This window comes from Netta rufina (assembly GCF_964035555.1).
Source record: "Netta rufina genome assembly, chromosome: 30".
NCBI lineage: Eukaryota > Metazoa > Chordata > Aves > Anseriformes > Anatidae > Netta > Netta rufina.
The window spans coordinates 196,526-220,057 of NC_140154.1; the positions used below are offsets into that span (position 1 = coordinate 196,526).

Here is a 23,532-nt window from a genome sequence, read left to right on the forward strand (position 1 = left end):
CGACCGGCACGTTGAGCTGCTGGTGAGGGATGTTTCTCCCCGTTACCCCTGCTTGCTACAGCCTGTGGCAATAAGATTGTACGTGGTGTGAGATCTTCCCCTGTTCCTGTTTAATTAACTCAATTGCAAACTAACAGACGCCGTTCGGAGCGGGCATCAGCAGCACAGGTACCCTGCACTGCTACAGGAGGCTGCGGGCCTGATGCACCCCTCGGTTCAAGGATAACGCCATCGTAACCTGAGCAAGGAGATTGGAGCAGGGAAGGAGAGAAATGGTCCTGCACAGTCATCAGGAAGAAATGCTCTTATCAAAATTTCGCCTCATCTGACACAGATCGGGCAGAGTCAGCAGCACAACGCCGGCTTACACCGACTGATGCTCCATCTCCACGGTCAGGAAGGATTAAGGACTGACTTCTCCCAAAATACGAAGCTCCCAACATGACAGCCATCCTCAATCAGCCTTGTTTGTACAGCCCTCGGCACAGCCTCATTAGGGACGACAACTGGGTGTCTTAATAGCTACCACAATACAAACAACCATCTTCACCCCGGTGACTACGCGGGAACAAAGCTGCTCTGCAGCCTCTGGCCCCAATTACAAATTCCAAGATCTTTCGCAAAATCAAAGCTGTCCAAACAGATCTGTTGCCCAATACGGGCTCCTAAGGAAGAAAAACAACAAAGAACAACACGGAGCCGTACGTAGTGTTTTAGATAAACTGTCCTGCAGACAGGAAGTCCGTGGGAGAGGCAGGAATAAAACCCATATTGCCTCCCTCCGCTCCCTGAGCACATAGCTACGCCTTAGCAGATGAGCAGCTGTCAATATTTATTTGAATCCTCGGCACGTTAGATCGCAAAAACCCCAGCAGATTTGGTGCAGGCTGCTCTCCTGCTACAGAGGTGGTTTGTCCCACCAGAGGCAGCTTCTCCTGGCCAAGCACTGGGGCCATCCGCAGCGGGGACGTCTCCCACGAGGACCTGCAGGCATTTTACGCACTCGGTGCACAAAAATGGAAGTTGCAGCCCAGCCTGCGAAAGTCCAGATGGTTTTGTGAAAGGCTAAGGAGCAGAAACAAGTCACCAAAGGCAAGGGGGTAAGGCCAGGGAGGGGTAGGATGTCCCCATGGATGAGTCACAGCTGAAAAACAAAGGTAAATAATATTCAAGTGATTAATTCGTTATGAGTATTTTATTACAGCTATAATCATGAAGATGAAATGATAACCTTTGCCTCCAGAGGGGCCATTTCAGCTCTCAGGGGGAGGTAAGTGCTTTGTCCCAGGACTGTAAAACATTTTCTGTTTTCTTCCCTCCCCACGATTTGAGCTCCAGTACTTCCCAGCTGCCTGCTGCCACGCTGGCCCCGTGTTTTATCGCTGTATTTATACTTCGGCCAGCAAAACGTCTAATGAAAACTTTCCAGCGCTTTTAACCCAAATATAACAAACCCGATGGCTTCAAATGAAAGCCAAAAAGGAAGGTGCAAAGCCCCTTTTCCTCCCGTCCTTTCCTAGCTAAGGGCCTGGTATCAGGTTTTACAGTAAGAGCAAAGGGCAAGACTGCAGCCTTGGACCTGCCGGGGAGCCAAGCCCTGGCTGCTGATGGCAGCAGAGGGTGTGGCAGGTCTGTGTCATGTATCGCCATAATCAATAAATTTTACATCTAATTATTGTTGTCATCGCTGGGTGATCTCACCCGAGGGAGCCTTTCCAGGTATGTGGGAGGGGAGGGATGATCAGCCCCGGCGGATCAGCCCGGTGGAGCTGGGGCTACCCAGGGCCATGCCGGCTGCTCGCAAAAACCTCCTCCAGCCCCAGCACCCAGCCGGGCTCCTCCCGACACCAACCCCAAAACCACCCCCCAGCCACCAGCTCAGCCTGGGGCAGGCTTCCACGTTACGTGAGGACAGCGAGGGAGGAGGGAGGTTTGGCAGAAATGGGAGAAAAGGCGAAACAGCAAAACAGCCCTGCTTGCGCTAGGACTGAGAGCAGCTCTCCGCGATGCTGAGGATGCTTTGTTCCTACACACGGCCCTTCACCTGCAGCAAGAGGCTTGAGCAGAGCTCTACCTCGCTTTTCTATAGAAAAGGTTTTTTCTATTTTTTTCTGTTTTCTACATGAAAGCTTTTTAAGGGCCATACAAGGCAGGACCGAGCTCCCAGTTTACTGCATGCACCAGGCATGAATCAGTCGTGTAGAATTTGACCCCAGGAATTAAAATCAGGGTGAATCAGATCAGGTACCAGATTTAACAAGGATTACAGGCTTCCTCCTGGGCTTAGCACCGGCCTGAGCCCGACACACGCGTGCACGTGCCGATGCATGGGGCCTTTGCACGTGCACACACAGCCCCGCCGTACCACCCCGTAACTGCCCTCCAAAGCCAAGCCGGAGCAAGAGGAGCGGGCGATTCCTCTCTCTGCCTCAAGGTGCTGACTTGGGCCCGTGCCTGAGTGGCGTGCGTAGTACAAACCCGCTGAGCTACGCTACAGGGCACGCCATTTGGTGCCAAAGCTTCCCTTGCAGACATGTCGGGACAGCAAGCAGCTCCCGACCGCACGCTGAGCTGCGAAGAGGAAGGTCCAGGAGCTAGCTGGACCCAAAGGTAACACAGCACGAAAACCATGCACGCAGCAACTGCCCCTCTGCAGCCCAGCAAGCAGTGACCAGGAGCTGCCGTGCCATGCCCTCTGCCCATGCCGAGGAGCCTCGGGTTGCATCACTTACAACGCGTGCAGCACGACAACGCGCCCCGAGGAGAGCTGTGGAAAGGTGTGGGCACGGCTGGGTGACTTCTTTGCCTTCATTCCAGAAAGGTGTTGGTGGCACAAGGTGGGAAGTAAGGGAGACTGAGATGCAGTCAACGTAAGAAGCTGGAAAAAAGAGGTAAATACAGACCTATGGCCTGATGGTTTGGGCACGTGGCCTCTGAAAAGAGCAGGCACAAAGCAAGTGAGGGGCATGGAGGCACTGGAGAAGGCAGCTTAAGCAGCTCCCACCCAGTCTTCTGGGGGTCCCACATCTCCTTGTTCCCAGTCTGTGCTACCAAAGCTGCCTCACCAAGCAGTGACACCGTCCCCTTCTTTTCCCACCTGAGGACACAAGTAGCAGGAGCCCCAGTCCTCGCAGAAAGACAAGACACCCCCAGAACACCTTGCCTCATGTGACCTCAGAGGTTTTTTTTGCTTCCTTTACATTTCTGGACTCATTTCTGCAACGCTGATTTTAAGAGAGGAGCTGCTGCAGGCTGGGCTTGCTCCGATCATAGCCAACAATCCCCACCTTGGGGCAAAATTACAGGTTTCTGCAATTCCCAAGGCAGATGCCCACCTACCAAGCATCACCTTGATACTTCAGGTCTTTTCTCTCTCCACAGAGAGATCCCAGTGTGTTTTAGCCTTGCAACCTGCATGTTGCAAAACAGGTACACGGCTTCATAAATATCCATGCAACCTCATTAAGAGCTAAAGGCTCGCAGTACCCACTGAAACACAATGCATCATTATTTATGCTGCAAACCATGTGAGAATGACACACAATGCAGAAACAAAATGCCTAATTAAAAGTGACACAAGAGCACAGAGCCAGATTGTAATCGGAGTGGTGGATACTGGGTGCTGTCTAAAAGGAATGAAGTCATTTGCCCAAGTGTGGATTGAGAAACACTAAGCAGTAAATCCTCACACTCTGTCTCATTTATGCCTTTTTTACAAGCAGGGACAAGGAGAAAGGAAAAGCCATTTGCCAAAGTAACAGAACAGGTTAGTAGAAAGGAGCCAGGCTCCAACACAGCTCTAAATAAAGAGTGGGCTCTGAGAGCCCACTGGTTGGCACTGGGACCGGTGGTGATGGACGGCTGAGGACACCCAGAGATTCAGACTCTGGAACAGCCTTCAGCTGACAGAGAAAGCAGCGGTTTCTGAGATGAAACCATGTCCCTTTATTCTGGAGATGATGGGATGCAGTGGCCCAGGGCAGAGCCCTAGGCACGGACGGTATCACCCAGCCACTCTGCACAGCGGGGAGGGAAGAGGCTGCGGCACCGCAGCAGAAACGAGTGATGTCACCACCACTTAATTAGCCTGACTTTTTTTTCTTCTTCTTCTTTCAAAACTTGACATTTCCTGGAAACTACATGAGCAAAAGTGCAGCAGATGGGTTGGAAACCTGAGCGCGAAGCAGATGTGGGCACGTCCTGTCCTGCCTTCCAAGCCCTTCTATAAATTCTTTGCAAGTGACGTCTGTTTTGGGGAAGTGATTTAGATGGCAGTTTGAGCTGCTTGATGTTGCACCCAGAAATCCGAGAGGAGGGGAGGGGGCAGCAGGCTGGAAGGAGGAAGGGGATGTGGATGGGTTTGGGCAGGCACATAAAGGAACAAAAAGAGGAGGAAAGGATGAAAACGTAACACTAGAAGTTTGGATGGGTACGAAAAGAAAACAGAGGGAAAAAGCAAGGATGAAGCAGAGCTGGGGAAAGTGGGAGAGCAATCCCCAGGCAGCCCCCCCAGCAACATCCCCAAAGCCCCAGAGCTGGGGTGCAGCTCCCTCCCCAGCCGTGCTGTCCCCATCCAGCTTGGGTAAGGCAGCTGCAGCGCTTCCCTCGGTGCCCAGCACCGTCCCCCCAGGGCTGGGCAGCAGCAGACAAGGAAAGCAATGGCAAACCACACGTGGGCCCAAATTAGCACGCAGCCCTGTGGTCACTGGCATGTCCCCAGCTCTCCTGCCACAGCGCTGCTCTGGCCGTGCCTCCAGCCCAGGCCGGCACCTTCCCTTCTCCACCAGGCACCGCGGAGCCGGGCTGAGAAACAGCTGAACTAAGGCGTCTCTGCGATCAAAGCCCCTCGCCACAAACCCAGCTCTGCTGGCCTGCAGCCCCACGGCTGTCTCCAGAACCTGTCTCCAGCCTACGAGCAGGTAAATGCCTTCGCTATCACGGGATGAGCCAGCAGCCAATTTAACAAAAGCAATCAGGGGCTTTCTTCTGGTTCGTTTTTGGTTTTAAACCTGAAGCTTTGGGGACCAGACTTAGCTCTCTGGAACCAGGAACCTGCAGCTGCTCTGCCTTGTCCTACCTGTGGCCACGCTATCAGCCATTCCCCTGCGATGTGTCACTTGCCCCACCACACACAGCTCCCACTCCAGACGCTCCTCGCGTGCCTGACAAGGCTTAAACAAGTCCTGCTGACCCACTCATTACCTCCGTGGCTCTCTGCACCCCTTAGCCCTGTCTCTGTCTTGCTTAACCTTAATCATTCTGATTCCTTGGGGCAAATGCTGATTCGCCGTTCATGCTTCATACGTTATCCATACTTAATAAACAGCAATTACTTATGGAATCTCGATATATAAATTATTTTACTAAGCATACATACATTGAGCCAATAGCCCTACAAGGTGCTTTGCCAGATGGCTGGGATAAATCTCCATGTACCAAGGGAAAGGTGACAAGGCTCCAGGTTTGTTTGCACAGAGGCTTAACCACCCACAAGTGACCCCGTGGTGGCTTCAGCTGCCCCGTGCCCACCCCCAGACCTCAACCTACCAAACAACCACACCGCAAGCTCGAAGCAATGCGTTGCCTTGCTGCAAAAACATCTCCAAAATGGGAGACCCTCAGGTCACTCAGCATCTTTGGGTGGTAGCTCCTTCATCTGAAGGGATCAGGATCAAGCCAGACCGGGCTGCACAGACACGGGCAGGACACAGGCTGGAGGTGGCCGAACCCTTCATCACGTTCTCCACCTCATCTTCATTACATCTCCACCCCTCCTGTTCACAGAATCACAGAATGGTTGTGGTTGGAAGGGACCTCTGAAGATCATCCGGCCCAACCCCCTTGCTTCAGATCCTTTTTTCAGCTTGTTTTGCTGGGCAGTCAACACGGCTGGCACCAAATCTCAAAGCCAGATTTTGGAGAACAGCCATTTCCAAATTGAACCAAATACCTGGCTGAGGAGGAGCATCGAGAACATCAGCAGGAAGAGAAAAAAACACCCTGACTCAGCACTGCCTCTCCCACAGGGCAGGGAAGACAGCAAGGGAGAGAAACACGCAGCGAGGCTTTGGCTGCACACCGTGTGAAGCAGCCCTCCCTTCTCCATCCCTGGAACAGGGTCACCGGTTTCCACGTTTAAGTGCGCCTAAAAGACCAAAGAGCAGCATCAATCTCAGGATCAGGTCGGGCTGTTGGAGCACTGCTGAGGAGTAATGCTCTCACTAGACTGAAATTAAGGTTCCCTAGGACCCAGCAGCAGCAGCACTCTCTTCCCTAAAGGGGCAAGTTTGGGTCCCCATCTCACCCCACTGCCAAGCAGGTGGGACCACAGGAGCTTCAGCTTGGTGCCTAGAAAGGAGAGGTCAGAAAGCAAGATAATCCTCTCTTTGCAAGCTCTTCCCACATATCCTCACATCACCTGCCAGCAGATGACCACTTGCACACACTTTCCTTAGAGGGTTACGGCAAATTATACCCGTCCTCCTGGAAGGAGGCAGAGCTTTGAAAAACCTTGCTCATCTCAGAGCAGAGAGGCCCCATTGCTACCCCTGGAAAATAGCTTTCCATCCCGCCTTTCCCAAGCATGAAAGGGAGCTTTAATCCTCAGCCATCTTCCTCCAGCATCTTTCCGTGGCAGAGCGATCCTGCTTCCCTCCCCAGCACCTGAGCAGCACCTAGCAGAGAGAACACAGGATATAGTACGTGATCCTATACAGGAACCAGGACTCCAAAACCAGAATGTTACAACTAGATCTGGACAAACGTTTGTTCTTGTTTTAAACCCTGACATTCTGCACTGCACGATGCTATTTCAGCCGGACTGGGTGTTCTTACAGGCTGGAGCCAGTGTTAGAAGTTTCACTTCAAGGAAAAGATAATGGGGAGACAAAGGATCGATGCTTGCAGGAGAAAGGAGTGGGGACTGATGCTCAGGGAGATGTGGTTGCCAACGCAGTGACCAGCAGTGCTTTCTCTGCAGCAGCACTCCCTGGGATATTGCAAAACACCATCGTGCTAGCACCCAGCCTAGCTCCGTGCAGAACACAGCTCGCAGCTGCTATTAAATTGAACTAGCTTAATTTCACCTCTATCTCCTTCCCTTGGAGGGATCATTCCTAGGGAGCCATCACAACTGCCCTCGGTACAAGATGAAGCAAAAAACCTGCCACGTGGCCCCGTGACCTGATGCTAATCAGCAACACTGATGTGCCTGCAACCACAAAGCCACAAACGAGCAGCCCACGATGAGATAATCTCACCTCACCTTGCGAGAGCCATGAGCTTTGTCATCTCTCAACCATATATTTTGATTTAATCCTCAAAATTAAGCATCGGGATTAAGCTGGAAAATCTGACACTGATCCATTGAGCGAGGGACTCTGTATTCAGATGGATTATCACAGGAAACACGTGAGGCAAGATGGACGTGTCGTTGGGAAAGCACGCTGTTCTTGGCAAAACACTGAAACTACACTTGAAGAAAAGGATAACCCCACCAGAATGGGTCAGCTTCCCTGGGAAGCTCTTTTAATACCAGAACCCCTACTATTATCAGACGCATTTCTTATTGGAGCAGGTCTGTGACAGACCCAAGTTTTCTCCCACTTCATTCAGCAGGGAAATTCCCAGCTTGCCTTCCAACGTGGGGCAGAAGCAGTCCATAAAAAACAGCAGCTTTCCCACAAAATGGAAATTGCAGATTTGGGGCAGAGAAGACCATCCCCTTTCCTGAGAACGCTGCAATGCTAATCAAGCAAAGGAGGCTGAAGTGGGTGTTCTTCTGTCCTGCTTTTTCACATGAGAAACTGAGCTAAAGCAGGAAAACGCTTTCAAGAGAGCCGTGTCCAACGTTGGTTTATGCCTAGGTCCAAACAAGTATTTAAGGGCGTGCCACCTCAGCAGGCTAGAATTTATTAAAAGACAGTGGTTTTTGGTGTCTCCAAAGTTAGCTTTTACACAGCTTTCAGGGAGGGGAAAGGCAGGTGTCAAAGAGGGACATGGGCACTTCTGAGATCCAGCTTGGTGGTTCTGAAGGCCCCTGTTGCTGCCAGGCCAGCTGACCAAATACCTCAAGGACTCTTGGCCCACCCAAGGGGTCTCCAGACCAGACCTAACACCCCTCAAACACTCAGACCATCAGAGGCTTGCGTGATGCACCTGCGTGGTCAACGGAAGACCATGAGCAAGTCTAATTATGACGAGCTTGAGACACGTTTCCAAACTCCTACCCTGAGCAAATTCTGACTCCTGCTTTACGATTTCCTCAGCCAAACACTCCCCACTCCCAAAAAAATCACAATCCCTTTGGCTGGAGACCAGCCATGGGCTGAACCTGGGCTCCGTGCGCCAAGCACGACGGCAGCAGCCAGGCTCAGAGCCGTCCTCCCTGAGCCTGCAGCAGCCCGGCTCCTTTGGCTGCTTTCTTCACCATTTAAGGATGAGGAAAGCAGCCGCTTGGGGCCCGGCGAATTACCTGTGAGTGATTTGTTTTTGCTGCGAGTGCCTATGCCCTCACCACACAAACAAGCTCCTGAAGAAAGGAGGGTACAGAGAGAGGAGGAAAAAAAAAAAAAAAAAAAAAGAGAAGCCAACAGGTTGATCTGGATTACATCAACGGTTACACCCTCCTCCGTTTAATGAACATAGGAGAACAGGTGCTTGTAATTTATTAGCCAACCCACGAGCTGAGGAGACAGGAATTAGCCGACCAAGCTCCTCAGCGTGCCACTACTCTCCTTCCCTTTGAGGCAGCAGCAGCAAGAAAACTTCATCTCTTTTTTTTTTTTTTTCTCCCTTCCCTCCCTTCTCCTCCCCTAGAGCTGCAGAGCCACAAGCTGAGCATGACTAACCCTTGCAAAGCCTTCACTAGTGGCTCCCTCTCCTCCTGGGAGGTGTCAGGGAAGATGAGCAGAGGAAAAGCAGCCAGCACGTCCCCAGATCGCCTGGGCCGCTGCAGCCCCAACGGCGTGGCCAGCAATGGCTACAGCTCCCTCAGCCTCCACGGGGATGGCGGATACCAGAGCTCCTCTTACTTCTCCATCGACGGGAGGCTCCTGGCTCCCGTGCACCTTGATATCGACACCGACTTCCAAGCCATGCGGCAGCAGGAGACGGAGGACATCAAGCTGCTCAACAACCAGTTTGTGACCCTAATCGAGAAGGTAAGGCGAGCTGCTGAGGACCACGGCACAGTGTGGGGATGAGGAGGGTGGCGGGGAAGCAAACGCTAACCAGTCTGGCAGGGGACTTCTGGAGGCCTTCAGCTAACCACTGCCAGGCTCTGAATATCAGGCTAATTACCCAATTAGTTATTCCTTCGGTGCTATCTCTTTTGACAAGGGCTAGCATCATCCCTAGGTAAAGCTGGGCCACATCTGTGGTCAGCAGCAGCGGGTGGCCTGCGTGTCTCCTTCACTGTGCCTGTCACCCCCTGGGTGACCTCTGCCATCGGGGACCTGGCCCTCCCTGAGCACAGCAGGGTGGTGGAGGCACGGTGCCGGACAGAGCAGGCCTTGGGCTCCTGTGGTGGACAAACAGCCACGAGCAGTGACGCTGCCTGAGGTGGCCGCTCCAGTTCTTCTCTGGCTGCTGGAAGACAGCTGGAAATTCACCCCTGGAGGTGCAGAGCGGGCAAGGGAGACCCCCCCCAACACCTCCCTCCTCTGTGGTTTTTACCGTGAGGGGTTGCACGCTCAGCCAAGAAAGTGTCGCTTTCATCTCTTAAGATCCATGAGAAGGCAGAAGATTTTCTCAAAGGAAAACAACTCATCCAGCCGAGGCAGGTTTCTGCAAAGCCCTGGTGCTCTGTAAACAGATGGTAATCTCCTAGGAGGATTGCTTCACTGCAGTCTACAATACAGGCTCTCAATGCCAAGCTACTACAGCTTGGGATTTTATTTATTTATTATTATTTTCTTTAAGTCTACTTCTAAGAGGACCTGAGTTCACACTGGGAAGGAGGAGGGCGGGGGGGACCATCTCCCATAGCATCTATCCCAACCGAATAGTTGTGTACCCACCACACCCACATGTGCAAACAGGCAGGTGGTGGTGCCAGGGGGCTGACCCTGCATGGAGGAGCAAGGCAGCCTCCGCGTCTGTGCTTTTCTAAGCACTGATTTTGGCAATGCAAAGCTGGAAAACAACTGCTTTGGAAATCACCTGGATAGGTTTTGTTGCATGTGCTGCTGACCTGGTCCTCTGACTATCCAGAACAAGAGGGATGCGTGCACATACAGCCAGCCCTGCTCAGAAACCAGACCACAGGAGAAAGGATGGGAGCAGGGGAGATGGGGCAAGACCACACAGTGACAATACGTACGTAAGCCAGACCACAGGCACCAGCCTGTTCCGTGCAAACAGAGATGGAAGAAGTGACAGAGGCTCCAGATTTCACGATAAGCCCAACCTGGTGGCCTGCCGATAAGCATGGGCCTGATGGACAGAAGATACAAATGCTCCACCTTAGTTAGGCGGCTTTGTCTTCAGCACTTGCAGCTTCTGCATTTAGCTTTGAAGGCTGCAGCTTCAAGTGGCACGTAAGTGGTAAACTTCAACCATCTGCCTCGGGCTCTCATTCCAGAAGAAAGTAATGACACTTCCTTGTCACAGAGAACTTGTCTTTTTAATCGGGAATTCAGATGGTCTCAAGCCTGAGCGGCTAATTCCTCAGGTAATTGACAACAATAACTTTAGGAGCTTGCTGCTGATGAGCTTCCAGCAGGCTGTTCCAGATCTGCTAGTATTTCCTTTCCATTTGCTCCAGATATGTCCAGGTGAAAGACAACGAACAGCCGAGGAACTACGTCCCTGTTTGAGGCCCTGCCTTTGCCTTGAGCAGCTCAGGTGCAGAGGCCTTCAAGGACTACGCTTTGGTCACTTCTGTGTTCAGTCATGGTCTTCCCAGGATATGAGGCCAGATTTGGGTGATTATTCTGCTGCAAAGCTCACATTAAACGACTTTGCAGGAAAGGATGCTGTATGAGAAGCCAAGATGAAAGCAGTTCAGCCCAGCGGATGGGTATGGCTTGAGAACAGGAAAGAAATTGAGAAGTTAAGGGGGAAAAAGAGCAACAAACCATTAGGAGCAAGGTCAGGAACTGAGACTTGATGTGAGGGTCAGTGAGAGACTTAGAACAGCAGCCAATGCAACCATTTACTATTCTAGTAGCAAATGGGGAAGCTGCCTTAATATGAGAAGTTGTTCTCCACAGCCAGTCCCGCAGGTTGATCCCAGCCCTGCTGACCACAGTCTTCTGAGGGATGCCCTATTGCACTCCCTAAGATGCCTCAGATGGAGAGAACAAATGGCCCAATTGTTGACAGGTAGCCCCAGAGGCCACTTCCTCATGCCACCCGTAATGCCCCTTTCTGGCTCCGCCACAGCATCACCCTGCAGGTACGCAGCCTCACGCATGCACACAGAATGTGACACTGGTTTAGAGCCAGGACAGAGCAGACAGTCACCAGACTGGACGACCGACTTGATGTCTACAGACATGTACTATGTTATCAGGAAAAAAAGGATTAGGTCTCTAACAGCGAGACCTGGCAGATCTTAAAGCTCCTACCCCTTCTGCTAATAACAGACTGCAAACATCTGAGAACTGCTTTGCTTGGCTGCACTACGCTCCCACTTCTCTCTCTGCTCAGATAAGCAGCTCTTTGGGAAAGATGCTGTCTCTCACCGTGTGCATCTGTGAAGTGCTCAGCAGCAGGGAACTGTCTCTTCAGTTCACTGATGCTGCTTGTGGCCACAAGAAGTTACACAGCCTCCTGCACTCCACTGCTCTCGCCGCGCAAGGCATCGCTGAAGCTGTACCTTCTTTGCAGCGCAGATGCACTTATCTCAGCATTGCATCATCTCCATGACAGAAGGTTTCTGGAGGCAACCGACAGCTCAGAAATCACCAGCCAAAATGCAACTGAAGGAGTTTGGTTTTGTTCACAGAGAAGTACCAATTAAATAATTAATTAAAGCTAGTCAAGAGCTTTGAAGATGAACACTGAGCATTACTGTCCAGATTGTGAGTATTAGGAAAGAAGAGTGCCAGATTTGAATAGTGGGTGGATGAGAATGCAATGTATCCTCTCTCAAGCAGACAGGCACACAGAGACCTCACATGGAGCCTAATTATTCACTCACTCTCTAGAGTTCCCATAGTTCTTCTCTGTGCTGCTTTGCAATACAACCCAGGACTCTGATTCATCACTCAGGCTTTGCCATGGTGTAATCCTACAGATCTGAAAGGAGTTATCTTTTCTGATGTTTTGAGTTTGTGCCACTCTGAGGCAGTAAAATCAGAATCCCATTATACAACACATCTATGCATGATCAGTAGTGGATTTTCAGATTTTATTTCATACTTTCGGAGGTAAAGGGGACTAGCACTGAACAATTGTTATTTTTCAGCGACTTAATAAGAGATGCTCTTTCACTTTCCTATCAAGAAATTAAGCAGCATGTAATGTATAAAACCTCTGCATGTCCCAGGTCTGTTCTTTAGGGGGTTTCTCCTTCTTACCTGGAGATCTCAGTTAGGTCTAGCAGCTACTCCAGAGGTCTCCAGACCAGAAGCACTCGGTCAGTTTTGCTATCAGCTGTTGGTGTTGCTGAATGCTCTGAAATTTCTTCGGCAGGTCAAGTGCCTAGAGCAACAGAACAAGATCCTGACGACACGGTGGAATTTCCTGAAGGACCAAGACAACTCCCACTCCGAATCAGACATGAAGGCCATCTACGATCAGTACATGAGCAAAATGAATCAAGAGATGAAGGCACTCAACTATGAGCAGGAAAATCTTGAGTTGGAGCTGACAAAGGTCCTGAGCACCATGGATAACTTTCGAAGCAAGTAGGTATATCCTGGTATATTCTTGGATGTGCAAGGGGGAACGGGTTTGCAAGGTACGGGTTAAGCTGCATGGACAAGGAGTAGTGTGGCAGTAATTCAACACAGCCAGCCAGTTATTCCGAGGAACAAACGGAACTGTGCATTTGAGAGGTTAGCTTCCTAGCCTCTTCCTAACTAGAGATGGAAGTAACCCATAGAAAGCAAATCATCAGGGCATCTGAGAAAGGCCTCAGACCAGAGTACATCTCTGGGCAACAATATTACCAGGAATGACAGCCAATAAAACAAAGAATTATTTATTCTCCACGCTGTTATCACAAGCCAAAACTTCCTCCCCAAACTGTTTTATGGACTAGACTACTTAGCATTAACAAACACCCCCTCTTTTCCCTATTCTCCCCACAAAATTTAAAGCAAAATTCTGCTTTGACCAAGGAGTCAAATTCTTACCCAGAAAACCTCTGGACAGAAAATAGGAAGGCAGCTGGAAGTTTAAGAGAGGGCCAGCTGCAGAGCGCTTATCGCTGCTTTTGTCAAGAGCTTCGAGATCTTCTGATAAGAAGATTTGAGATGCTCCGTGGCTCATTTAAGAAGACAATGCTCTCCTTATTATCGGTGTCATTTGCATACCGCACAGATGAATCCACAATTAGATACTTTCCCTTACAGTTACACCCAGCTGCCTACACAAGCTCTCTGGAGCCTTCCGTGCTGATTTGTAGCGACGACCCACCTGTGGGCACTGTCAAAACAGAACAACAATGCTAAGGGCCTACCCCTCCGCTGGCACTGATAGACATCGCTGTAATAATAGCCCAAACCTGTTCCTGATGAACAAAGCGATGCATAAATAATAACAGTGCCCTTCTCCAGAGTTTAGCCCAAGGATCTTAAAGCTCCCTGCAGACCTTGATTAAACCAGCTGCTCAACGTGTCTGCAAATTAGGGGAAGGATTGATACCTCCGCTTTACGGACGGGGTAACGGGGAGACAGCAGCTGCATGGGGCGAGCTGGTGGCAGAGCAGGAAGAGGAGCTAAGAGGTTGGCTCTTGACCTTATGCTGAAATCATTATGCTCAGCATCTTTCCAGAACTGATGCACTTACGTACAGATGCCTACAAATCCCCGAGTTCCTCGTGGTGGGTGCCTGTACTTCGTTTGGATGCTGGTTTCACTAACAGACTTGGAATCACTGCTGCTTGCTTTGCTGACAGGTAGCCACCCTGAACTTGGATTTAAGCCATAAGAGGGATTGTGCCATTTAAATGTTTTAGGAAAGGGAATAAGACCTCAAGACCTCTCTGGGGGCACTTGTTCCTCCTTGTACATCCCCTGGGAAGAAATGGCTCTGTGGCCGTGCTGTTACAAGAGATACTCCTTGTTTTATTCTGTGACAGTCAGGAAAACCCAGATAGGAAAACAGTCAGGCTGGTAGAGAAACATCAGATCAGTCACACGTATCTGCTCTCACAGCTTGTACCCTCATTTGTTCTCAGTAATTACCTCATTAATTGCCCATGTCTGGCAATTTATTTTTATGAATTTAAATGAATGTCTGCATTTATTTCTCAGCCCAGTTTCTTAGGGATAAAGGTGCTTAGGCAAACTGGTTGGCTGTGTGTTTCCCTCCTAATTTCTGATCTTGGACAGTTTCAACCTAGTTGGACAAACGGGTAGACAAGACAGATATGCTATACTGCTAGAAATTCAAAGCCCATGACCAGCTAGAGGAACAGGACCACCCCCCGACCCAACACACACAGGGGGGAAGGACATAGCATGTAAACCTGCACGGGATCAGACAGCAGGGAATCCACACTGGGCACCAGTTTATGAGCAGTTTATGGCACAACTATTGGTCTTGGGAAAAGTTCCCGCTTTGTGGGACTACGCAGCCACAGGAAAACAGCCTTCGGAAATGACACTGCTCCTCCGAGCACTCTTCCTTCACTTACAGAGCCCTCCCACTCCGCTTTCTATTTGTGAGCTGCAAGGCACAAGCCCTGCCAGGGTGGCCTAAGCAGCAAATAAGCAAAACCCACCCTGTCATTGGGTGCTGCTAACCCCCGAAGCCAGCGCCAGTGGATTTCTGCGACAGTGACAATCCGCTGAGCTGCTCCCGGCCACTGGTGATTCACGGGGAGAGAAGTGCTGCTTCTGCTGAGCTTTCTCCAGGCAGCAATCCAACCCCGTCCTAACCCACACTGGCTCTGTTGAATCCTGCAAGACAACTGCCTCAGCCCAGTTGTTTTTCTGGAGCGAATGGTCTACTTAAACCATGCAAATTTTGGAGGCTTCTAGCTCTTGCAGAGGTTTCTTTTCCCAAGGGAAATATTTTTGGGGAAGCAAAAGGTAGTAACTCCACTAGCAATTTTAATTGGGCATCTGCTCGTCCCTGCTGTGGCACTCCAGACATAGCCATGCACGCAGTGGTGCCCAGGCAGGCTGCTGCCCAAGAGATCCTAAGTGAATCTGCCTGTCAGTGCTCCTTGGGAAGGCCTTGATTTGTCCGTCTTTTCTGTTAAGGGATTGCTTTCCAGAAGACACACAGGAGACTTAGCTAGCTGGGATGTTTTCACCTTCTCCAGCTTCCTTAGGGTAACATTGACCAGCGTCAATTTTCCGTCGTCACTGTTCCAAAGTGAGAGGATGGAGAAGGGACAAAGGAATAAATCGAAGGCTGACACAGGGTCTCAAACCCTGCTTCTTTAGGAAATCAAGCTAAAAATCAAATACCAAAACATCCTCGAGTAGGACTGCCCAGGGGTGAAGCCTTTGCTTCAGCTCCCCACGCGTGATTTGCACATGCAAAGAGCCATTTGAATGAGAAGGCAGGGAATTTTTGCATGTGCCGAGCAACTCTGGGGTGGGACTAGGAGAACACTGCAGGAAAATACGGGGTTGCCAGCCTTTGGAGGGGCCATTACTGAGACCCAGGGATTATGACAGTCAAGCCTTCCCCCTGGAGATTGGTCAGCCAACGTACCTCTGCCTTTGCAGCTGGTTTTCAGTGGTTCCCTCCCCCCTTTCCTTGCTCCACAAGAGAGACTGACTTAATTCCATGCCACCAGGCTCAGATCTATCCCACCACTGTATCTTCACCCTAAGGTAGTCTTGGAGGTGTGTCCAGAGAGGAACGTAGCCTGCCCGAAATGCAGTTCAGCTCTGATTTTGCTTCACTGATTATGGAAGGAGCCCAAGGCGACCAGACGCCTGTCTCAAGTGCGGCTTAAGTGCATGAAGTGAGATAGGATGGATTTGTGCCTTAATGCATGATTGCTTGAGGATTACCTTTAAGGAGATAAATGCTGTAATGTGTTTGTGGAAGGCTCCATCCCCATGTGAGTCACCTCCCGGCCGCCACGTCCCTCCGGAGCCGTGCGGTGAGCATGTTTGGCTTGCTTGGCCTGCTCCCTTTCAGGCAGGAGCGTTGTTTGTTCCACACGCAGGATTATGTCAGCGCCCGGCAATGTGCGAAGCTGCTTCAGCAGGCTGGGACAGACTGGGATTGGGCTGAGATGCCATGAGGATGAAGGAAGAGTGGCAGGCTGTAATTAAGCTCGGTACATAGTTACTGGCAGCATGGCTAACATTCCAGCTGAAGAGCAGAAAAACCAGACAGGTAAATCTTGTTAGCCACGCTGCCTGGCCCTATAAAAGCAGGCAAGGAAAGGGTGAGTTTAACACCATGGGGATACAAAAGGGGAGCCTTAGAAGTGCCCAACTGTAGAGCCTGTGACAATCAGATCCCTCCTGTGCCCTCGCTATCTCCTCTGTGGAGGAAGCAATGGCTCCAGGGAACTGTTTTCAATATTCCAGGTCAGCTCCCAGGCACGACTTACCCCCTTGCCCTGCAAAGCAGTCCCCTGTGCTGCATTCCCAATGCTTTTTCCTCTTTCTGGCAAAAGTTTGTTCAGCAGCAGAGCAGAGCTTGTAGCCAGAGTGATGATGCACCCGACCGTCAAACAACAGAATGCGGCTGTCATTCCGGATTTTATTATCACTCCTCTGTTAGGAAATACCATTTTACCTCATTTGCAAAGATCTTAGCCCTCCAATTTGGTGACATCTGCAAGTAGCACTCAAAGGCTTAATTCCCAGCCTGGAAACGCTATGAGCACATTAGGGCAAGAGGAGCCTGAGGTGTCCTGGAAGCGCAGGGAAGCCAGGGCCTCCCTGGGAGCACGGCCTGCTCCGGTCTCAGCAGAACAGCCAACACGCCCCTAGTGTGTCCTGCAGCACAGCGGGAGATACCAGACACCCATCACAGAATGCTTCTGGCCTCATGCACGGCAAACAAACCACCTACTGCTGGTCACAGATCAGGCCCAAAAGAGACCCTGCTGTTTCCTGCTTAGATTGCTGCTCTCAGCAGCATCGGGGCAAGCCACACACTTGCCACAAGAGCCAACAAGGACTGGTGTGTTCCTTAAACTAGCCTCTCGTGCCTGGTGCCAGCCTTCAGGAAATGCGTTTGTCCCAGACTAAGTCTTTGCCATCCTGGTCCTGCCATATCAAACCCGTTTTTAAACACCTGCAGGGTTGGTTCCCTTGCTGGATATTTAGCCATTAGGACTCCACCCTGTCCCGTACGGTTTTTGTTACCTTCTGGTCTGTGGGCACTGTTTTCCGTGAATTGCTTTGTCAGGTCTTCTGTTTCTTCACTAATCATGCTTACACTTAAGATAAGTTCTGATGCCAGTCCCGTTTTCTCTGATTTTACACAAGCAAAGCTTTCTCCCTCGAGAAGCCTCTCAGATTCTGAAGATTAAATGCTGAGGATACCTGAAAGAAACAGAAGAGAAAGGCTTAGGGTAAAAATCTGGGACTCTTTGGGCATGCAACTGGCTTTCACAGAGAACAGCTCACCACACCTCACTTTGCAGTGCCTGCTCTCTCTCTGTGGCAAATGTGAGGTAACCTGAGGTTGCTTAGCCCTCAAATTAAATCAGAGTTAAAGCTACCTCCTCTTACTCTTTTTTTTTTTTTTTTTTCAGTCTGAAAGTGCTAATGGTGTTAATCTAGAGTAGCTGGCATGTGGCAGCTTGTAACCCTCTCTCTTGTCCAGATGCCCATTCCTAAGAGGTTTCTCTCCTGCTGTTATTTAGGGGCAGAGGACGTCAAGTAGGTGGGATATCATAGTAAAAGCAGAAAGCCTGGATGTCAATGTCTGGGGGGCCAGCAAGACAATGTTAAGCAACCCAGAGACTCGTGCAATTTCTGACAACTTTTTTCCACTCTCTTTAGATACGAGGATGAAATTCGCCTCTGTAGTGGCATGGAATACACCTTCATGGAGCTCAAAAAGGTCAGTGGCATGGGGAGCTTTTCATCTACATGGTCTCTACACCAGCCAGCCAGGAGCATAAGAGCCCTTGTACCACTGAGGTTTGACGGGGTAATAAGGTCTTGAAGAAGACAGCGGAGTGGTGAACATGGTCACAATTTCAATAGAAGTATAAGCAAGTCTGGGCTGCTTGTGGTTACAGAAGAGCCCCGTGGCTCTTGGCAGAAGCACCAGGGGGTCAGCCTGAGCCTGTGTCCAGCCACACTGCGATTGCCCTGGCCAGACCTGGCCTGGAGAGCTCTGTACCCCAGACCCCCCGAGACAACACCTCTGCTCCCTGGCACGTTTCCTCACAGAATGACAGCATGGGTTGGAAAAAGCTGGAAATTGATAAAAGTGTTTGCTTTTGCTACCTGTTGCGTGACCACACCCTGCTTAAACATCCCGTCCCAGAGGTAGCTGCATTTGAATATCAGCGCAAATGGAAGGCTTTGTGCGCAGTCTTTACATTAAAGAAAAAAATCCAAGGTACAGGAATGCAGGATATTATTAGACAGAGGAAATGTTCTCCGCAAATTATCATTATGGCTAATTGCATGTTTTCCCTGACACAGTCATCAGCCAGTAAGGGCAGTTCTGGCAACTTCTGTGGACAGCATCAGTTTTCAATAACCCCTGCTTTTTGTGGTGAACAAAAGATGAGTGGGTACGGACCAGCCCTGCCTGCTTCCTTCTCCACCCTACCTATTTGAAACTTCTACCAAAGCTCTCACCCAAAAAAACAAAAAACAGAACAAAAAAAAACAAAACCTGCAGAGCTGAAGTCTCCACAAAAAGCCTCCCTGCTTGTACAGCATGAGAGCAATTTCACAAGCACCAGGCAATAAACAGCAAGCAACACTTGCTGGGGGCATGGGGGCAACAGAAAAGACTTCTTACTACGACCCAAAGACAAACTATTCATTAATTCACTTCAAACAAACTATTCATTAATACACTTTCCACCTCCTGCAGGATTTAGACGCGAGTACCTTGCACAGAACTGAGCTGGAGGTAAAACTCAATGGGCTTCAGGAGCTGATGAATTTGAAGAAAACCATCTACGAACAGGTAAAAACGCAATCGAGAGAGCAGCCCTGGCACATGTGCAAGCTTCTGTGAAAAAAAAAAAAAGCTTTTTTGAGGACATTCCCAATACAGAGAGGTCATTGTTCCCAGTTTGCACCAAAATGAGCGCTTGCCTGGTAGAGTTGCAGCCAACTACTAGATAAAGGGCATAAAGCAGCATCTATCAGCTAATCCCCTTCCCTTGAGGGAGCCAGCTCCATAAGAAGTTTGATTAGGACATTTCTTCTGCCCCACAGCTCTGGGAGCAGCAGCCCTCCATCAGTCCCACACCCCCACCTAACCCCCCGCTGGCTGTGTTTAGCCTCAGCTCCTAACCCCTGCTGCCAGAGTTTGCCTCCAGACCTGGGGGAGGTGCTGAGTGAGCCGAGTGTTATTTTCTTCGGATCCAGAGGAAAGGCTCACAGCAAAACAGGACAAGCCACTGTGAACCTGGGAGAGGTGCTGAACGCTGTCGTAACCCAACCCAACGTGCTCCGTTCCCACTGGAAGGAGTATGCAGTCGGATGTGATTTCACCACGGGGGGAAGGATGCAGCGTCTGCAGGCCTTTGAACAAACCCAAAGGGCGCAGTGTGCCTGCATCTGCTCAAACGGTGATGTGATTTCAGGCACTTACTCAGAGCCTGTAAAATGCTACCGAGCAGGCTCAGCACTGTTTGGGGAATACTAATGATTTGTCTGAATTCCACCAATACAAACAATTAAAATGCTTGACAGAGGAATGTCATTACCCTTTGTGGGGAAACTGAGGCACAGAGAAGCAGAATGCCCTGCATAATGCCAGAAATACATCAGAACTCACGGCCTGCCTACATCCAGCCGTGAGGCCTTACTTCTAAAATTACTCCTGTTGCAAGGCAATTACAGGGGTAGTCAGAAATCAGATCCTGCTCTGAATCCACGTTCAACACCCCACCCGGGAGGCTGCTGCCTTCCTTTTGAGCTGCTTTCTCTTAGGTCCCACACTGTTGCCCTCAGCAGCAGTCTATATTTCTTTTACAACTCACCCTTTATGCACAGAAATTACCCTCCACCTCTCTTTCTCTGCTTGCTCCTCTCCACAGCTGGTTTTCAGGTTAGTCATTTTCTCGCCCATGCCTGTTGCTCTGACTGACATCAATGTACAGGCACATGCACCCAGCGGAGAGGTAAACGTGGGTGGTTAACTGCTTGACATCTTTGCTCACAATACGTTAGCATGAATCAGAAGAAATCCCCAGCCTTGATCCTCATTAATAAATCTCTACTTTGGGGGTGGGTTTTTGTTTGGTTTGGGTTTCGTTTTTTTGTTGGCAGAGGATGCTCAAGTCCTTGCAATACACATGCATCTTCTCATATAGCCATTAAAGTGCTCAAAGGTTAACAAAGAAGCTCAAAGACTGAACAACAGTAAGGAAAAAAATGCACTGATAATCCTGTTTCCTGTACAAGTGGTGGGGTACTTCTCCATTATTCATGAATCTCCGCATCAGGGCACCCTTTGTTTCCCCAGTCAGAGGCAGACAAGGCAAACAAGGTATACAGATGCTCCTCTAAGAGATTAGAGGCTGCTGCACAAAAGGGCAGAACAAAAACATCAAGATGAAAGCTAAGAGATGGGGAGAGATGTACCAGGTCTCTTTCACACTGGTGTAAATAAGAAGCTACAGAGATGCTGATAAGAGGGAACCCTTGCAGGAGCAGACCGAGGCTGGGGGGAGCTGCCAAGTGAAGGTGCACGCCATCTGCTTGGCAGCGAGGCAGCAAGCCCTGTCTTGTCTGCACACAAACCACCCAGGAGCGCAGTTTACAGGCATGGATTAAGGATCCTTTTTAGGTTCACTGAGGGGAGTCTGCATACATCGTTTGAATTCTTTTCCGTAGAGCTGTGACAGAGTCAGCCATCCAGAGCAAATACCCCAGTCAGTGATACCATAGCTTGTGTGCCTGTTTCTGACTCCCCAGGGCTGGCATGAGTTTCTCCAGCACATGAGAGCAGCTCTGGGGAGCAAAACAGGTCTGCTGCTGATAGAGGTGTTCAGAGAAGGGGCCTCTTTCTCCCTTCTCTTATTAGAGAACACTTGCTGTATTCTCTTACAGCAAGTAGCTTTGTTGACTACTTGATATCTCAGTCCTGTTCTCTCTTTGCCATTCAGGAACTCGAGGAGCTGCTGACAGAAATTAAGGACATCTCTGTTGTTCTGGGAATTGACAATACATGCAAGCTCGATCTGAGCAGAATTGTGGAAGAAGTAAGGGCTCAGTATGAAGCCCTGGCTCTTCGGAGCTGGGAGGAGGCTGAAACACTTACCAGGAGAAAGGTATCTGTCTCCTTATCTGATTGATACTGGGGAGAGGCAGGGAAAGAAGAAGGGAGATCAGCCTAGAAACTACAGGAATCAGCAAGATGTGGAGGGACAGAGCACTAACCCAGATCAGCTCCTCCTAATTCACATGTGTAAATTAGGAGTTGAGTTTCATTGCCCAAGACTCTCCACACCGTCAGTGGAAAAAGGCAAGGACATCTCCCAGTGGCAACGCAGCCCACCTAAGATGCAGCAAATGATCTTCCACTGGTGCCCCCTCCAAACAGAGGGAGCAAGAACATGGTTAACAACAACGGGGTGCTCTGTGCCTGGCGCAGCTACAGCCAGAAGACAATACGAGAATGAGCCCTAAATCCTTCCACACCCCTGCTATTTTTCCCCAGTTAGGTGTTTCTCCCCAGGGGCAGTGAGAATCCTCCCAGATTCCTTTGCTACAGCAGAGGAAGAACAAATAACCCACTCTTCCATCTCCCCTGCAGCTGAACGAAGGCAACACCCAGTCGGCCACCTATGGAGGTCACCTCCTTGACAGCCGACGGGAGATTGCAGACCTAAACATCCAAATCCAGAAGCTGAGGTCCTGCATCGTGTCCCAGAAGAGCCAGGTGTGTCCTGGGGAGGGTGACAAAGCTCTAATCTGCAGGTCTGAAACTACAGCACACCTAACGCCTCCACCACCTTCCTTCCCCAGTGCCTGTACTTAGAGGAGAATATCAAAGAAGCAGGAGAGCATGGGGAGACGGCCCTCAAGGACGCCAAGGCCAAACTGGTGAAGCTCGAAGAGGCCCTCCAAAAGAGCAAGGAGGATATGGCTCACCTGGTGAAGGAGTACCAGGAGCTGATGAACATCAAGCTGGCCCTGGACTTGGAGATCCTCACTTATAGGAAGCTCGTGGAAGGGGAGGAAAGCAGGTGAGCTGGGCTTCTTTGTGCTTGGACAGTGGGAGAGAGGCACACGAACACCTAGGGAGAAAGCAGGCATCCCAAGCTTTGAGTCTGGTACAGGTTTGATGAAAAAAGAGCAAACCCCAGCTGCCCCCATACAGTTCAGCCCTGCTTCTTGCTCTGAAGTCTTCCGTAAGCTCTCGGAAGGCACCAGCACTCCTCTAGATGATGCTTGGCCCAGATGCTATTGAGTTAGCCTCCACAACCCTACCGTGCCCTTGGCTCTACCCACAGAGCCCAGCTCCCTCCCTCGGGAATTGCAGGTGCTAACACCCACCTTCACGCTCTCTCCTTATGCCCACAGCATGGAGTCTCCAATCCCCACCGTCATCAGTGCCGTGCACTCCAGACCGAAGCACCGTAAGTGGTTTTCTTTGTACAGCTTGGTGAAGCAGAATGTAAGTCAAACACTTCTAAGCTTGCCCCCTCTCATATTCCCTCTCCCAGCAGTTTCTGCCAGCACCTTAAGGAACTCCAAGCTGTTTGCAAGAGGAACAGGCAGCACCAACGGGGAGATGAAGCTCAACGGAGGCAGCACAAAGACCCTGCCCTCTCGAAGCCTCAGCAGCGGCTCAGCAACACCTGAAGCAGATGCTTCCATCTGTGGTGCCCGGCCAAAGTTCAGCTCCCTCTCCTCTGAAGAATGCTCCTAGGAGAAACGGAGCCCCGCAGCACAACCACAAGACTCGCTGGCATCTGCAGCCAAACGAGGCCCAAGTACTTTCTCCTGAACTCAAGCCAGCGTCCAAGGGATGAAGGATGAAAATCCACTCCAGGCTGTCTCTTTCGTCTTTGCACCATCCCAGTTAACAGCTCTGCTACCAGTTACAAGCAGAAACCAGCCCAGGCTTTTAGAGCCTCTCCTACTCTGATACCCATACTGACACCTTCTCCCTCTCTAGGTCTGCTTCCCGAGAGGATTTGTATTCATAGCCTTTGAGATCTATCTATAGGAAACTTGGCAGGAGGGGAAAGTATTATCGCACAAGCTTTTAACACACTAGCCGCCAGC

The 23,532-nt window shown here is 50.4% G+C and overlaps 2 protein-coding genes across 6 annotated transcripts in view; one reads left to right on the top strand and one right to left on the bottom strand.

Annotated features, from left to right (window-relative positions):
* The window catches only part of LOC311220152 (keratin, type II cytoskeletal cochleal), a 58,759-nt gene that overhangs the window by 17,022 nt on the left and 18,205 nt on the right, over positions 1-23,532 (bottom strand). For 3 of the 5 annotated variants that reach the window (XR_014619212.1, XM_084303612.1, XM_084303608.1), the window contains exons 2-4: positions 19,174-19,297; positions 17,461-17,640; positions 2,733-2,878 (exon numbers count right to left, since the gene is read on the bottom strand). The gene's annotated coding sequence lies outside the window, so the exon portion shown is untranslated. Of the gene's footprint in view, positions 1-2,732; positions 2,879-5,547; positions 5,652-17,460; positions 17,641-19,173; positions 19,298-23,532 lie in introns of those variants that run through there. The other 2 variants (XM_084303610.1, XM_084303611.1) reach the window with 2 other exon arrangements.
* Positions 8,841-23,173, top strand: LOC311220155 (keratin, type II cytoskeletal 80-like; the record flags this gene model as incomplete). The annotated part of the gene is made up of 9 exons (XM_084303615.1): positions 8,841-9,161; positions 12,640-12,854; positions 18,103-18,163; positions 19,157-19,252; positions 21,405-21,569; positions 22,055-22,180; positions 22,267-22,487; positions 22,825-22,880; positions 22,971-23,173. The coding sequence occupies 9 exons, from the start codon at positions 8,841-8,843 to the stop codon at positions 23,171-23,173; spliced, it is 1,464 nt and encodes a 487-aa protein (XP_084159741.1).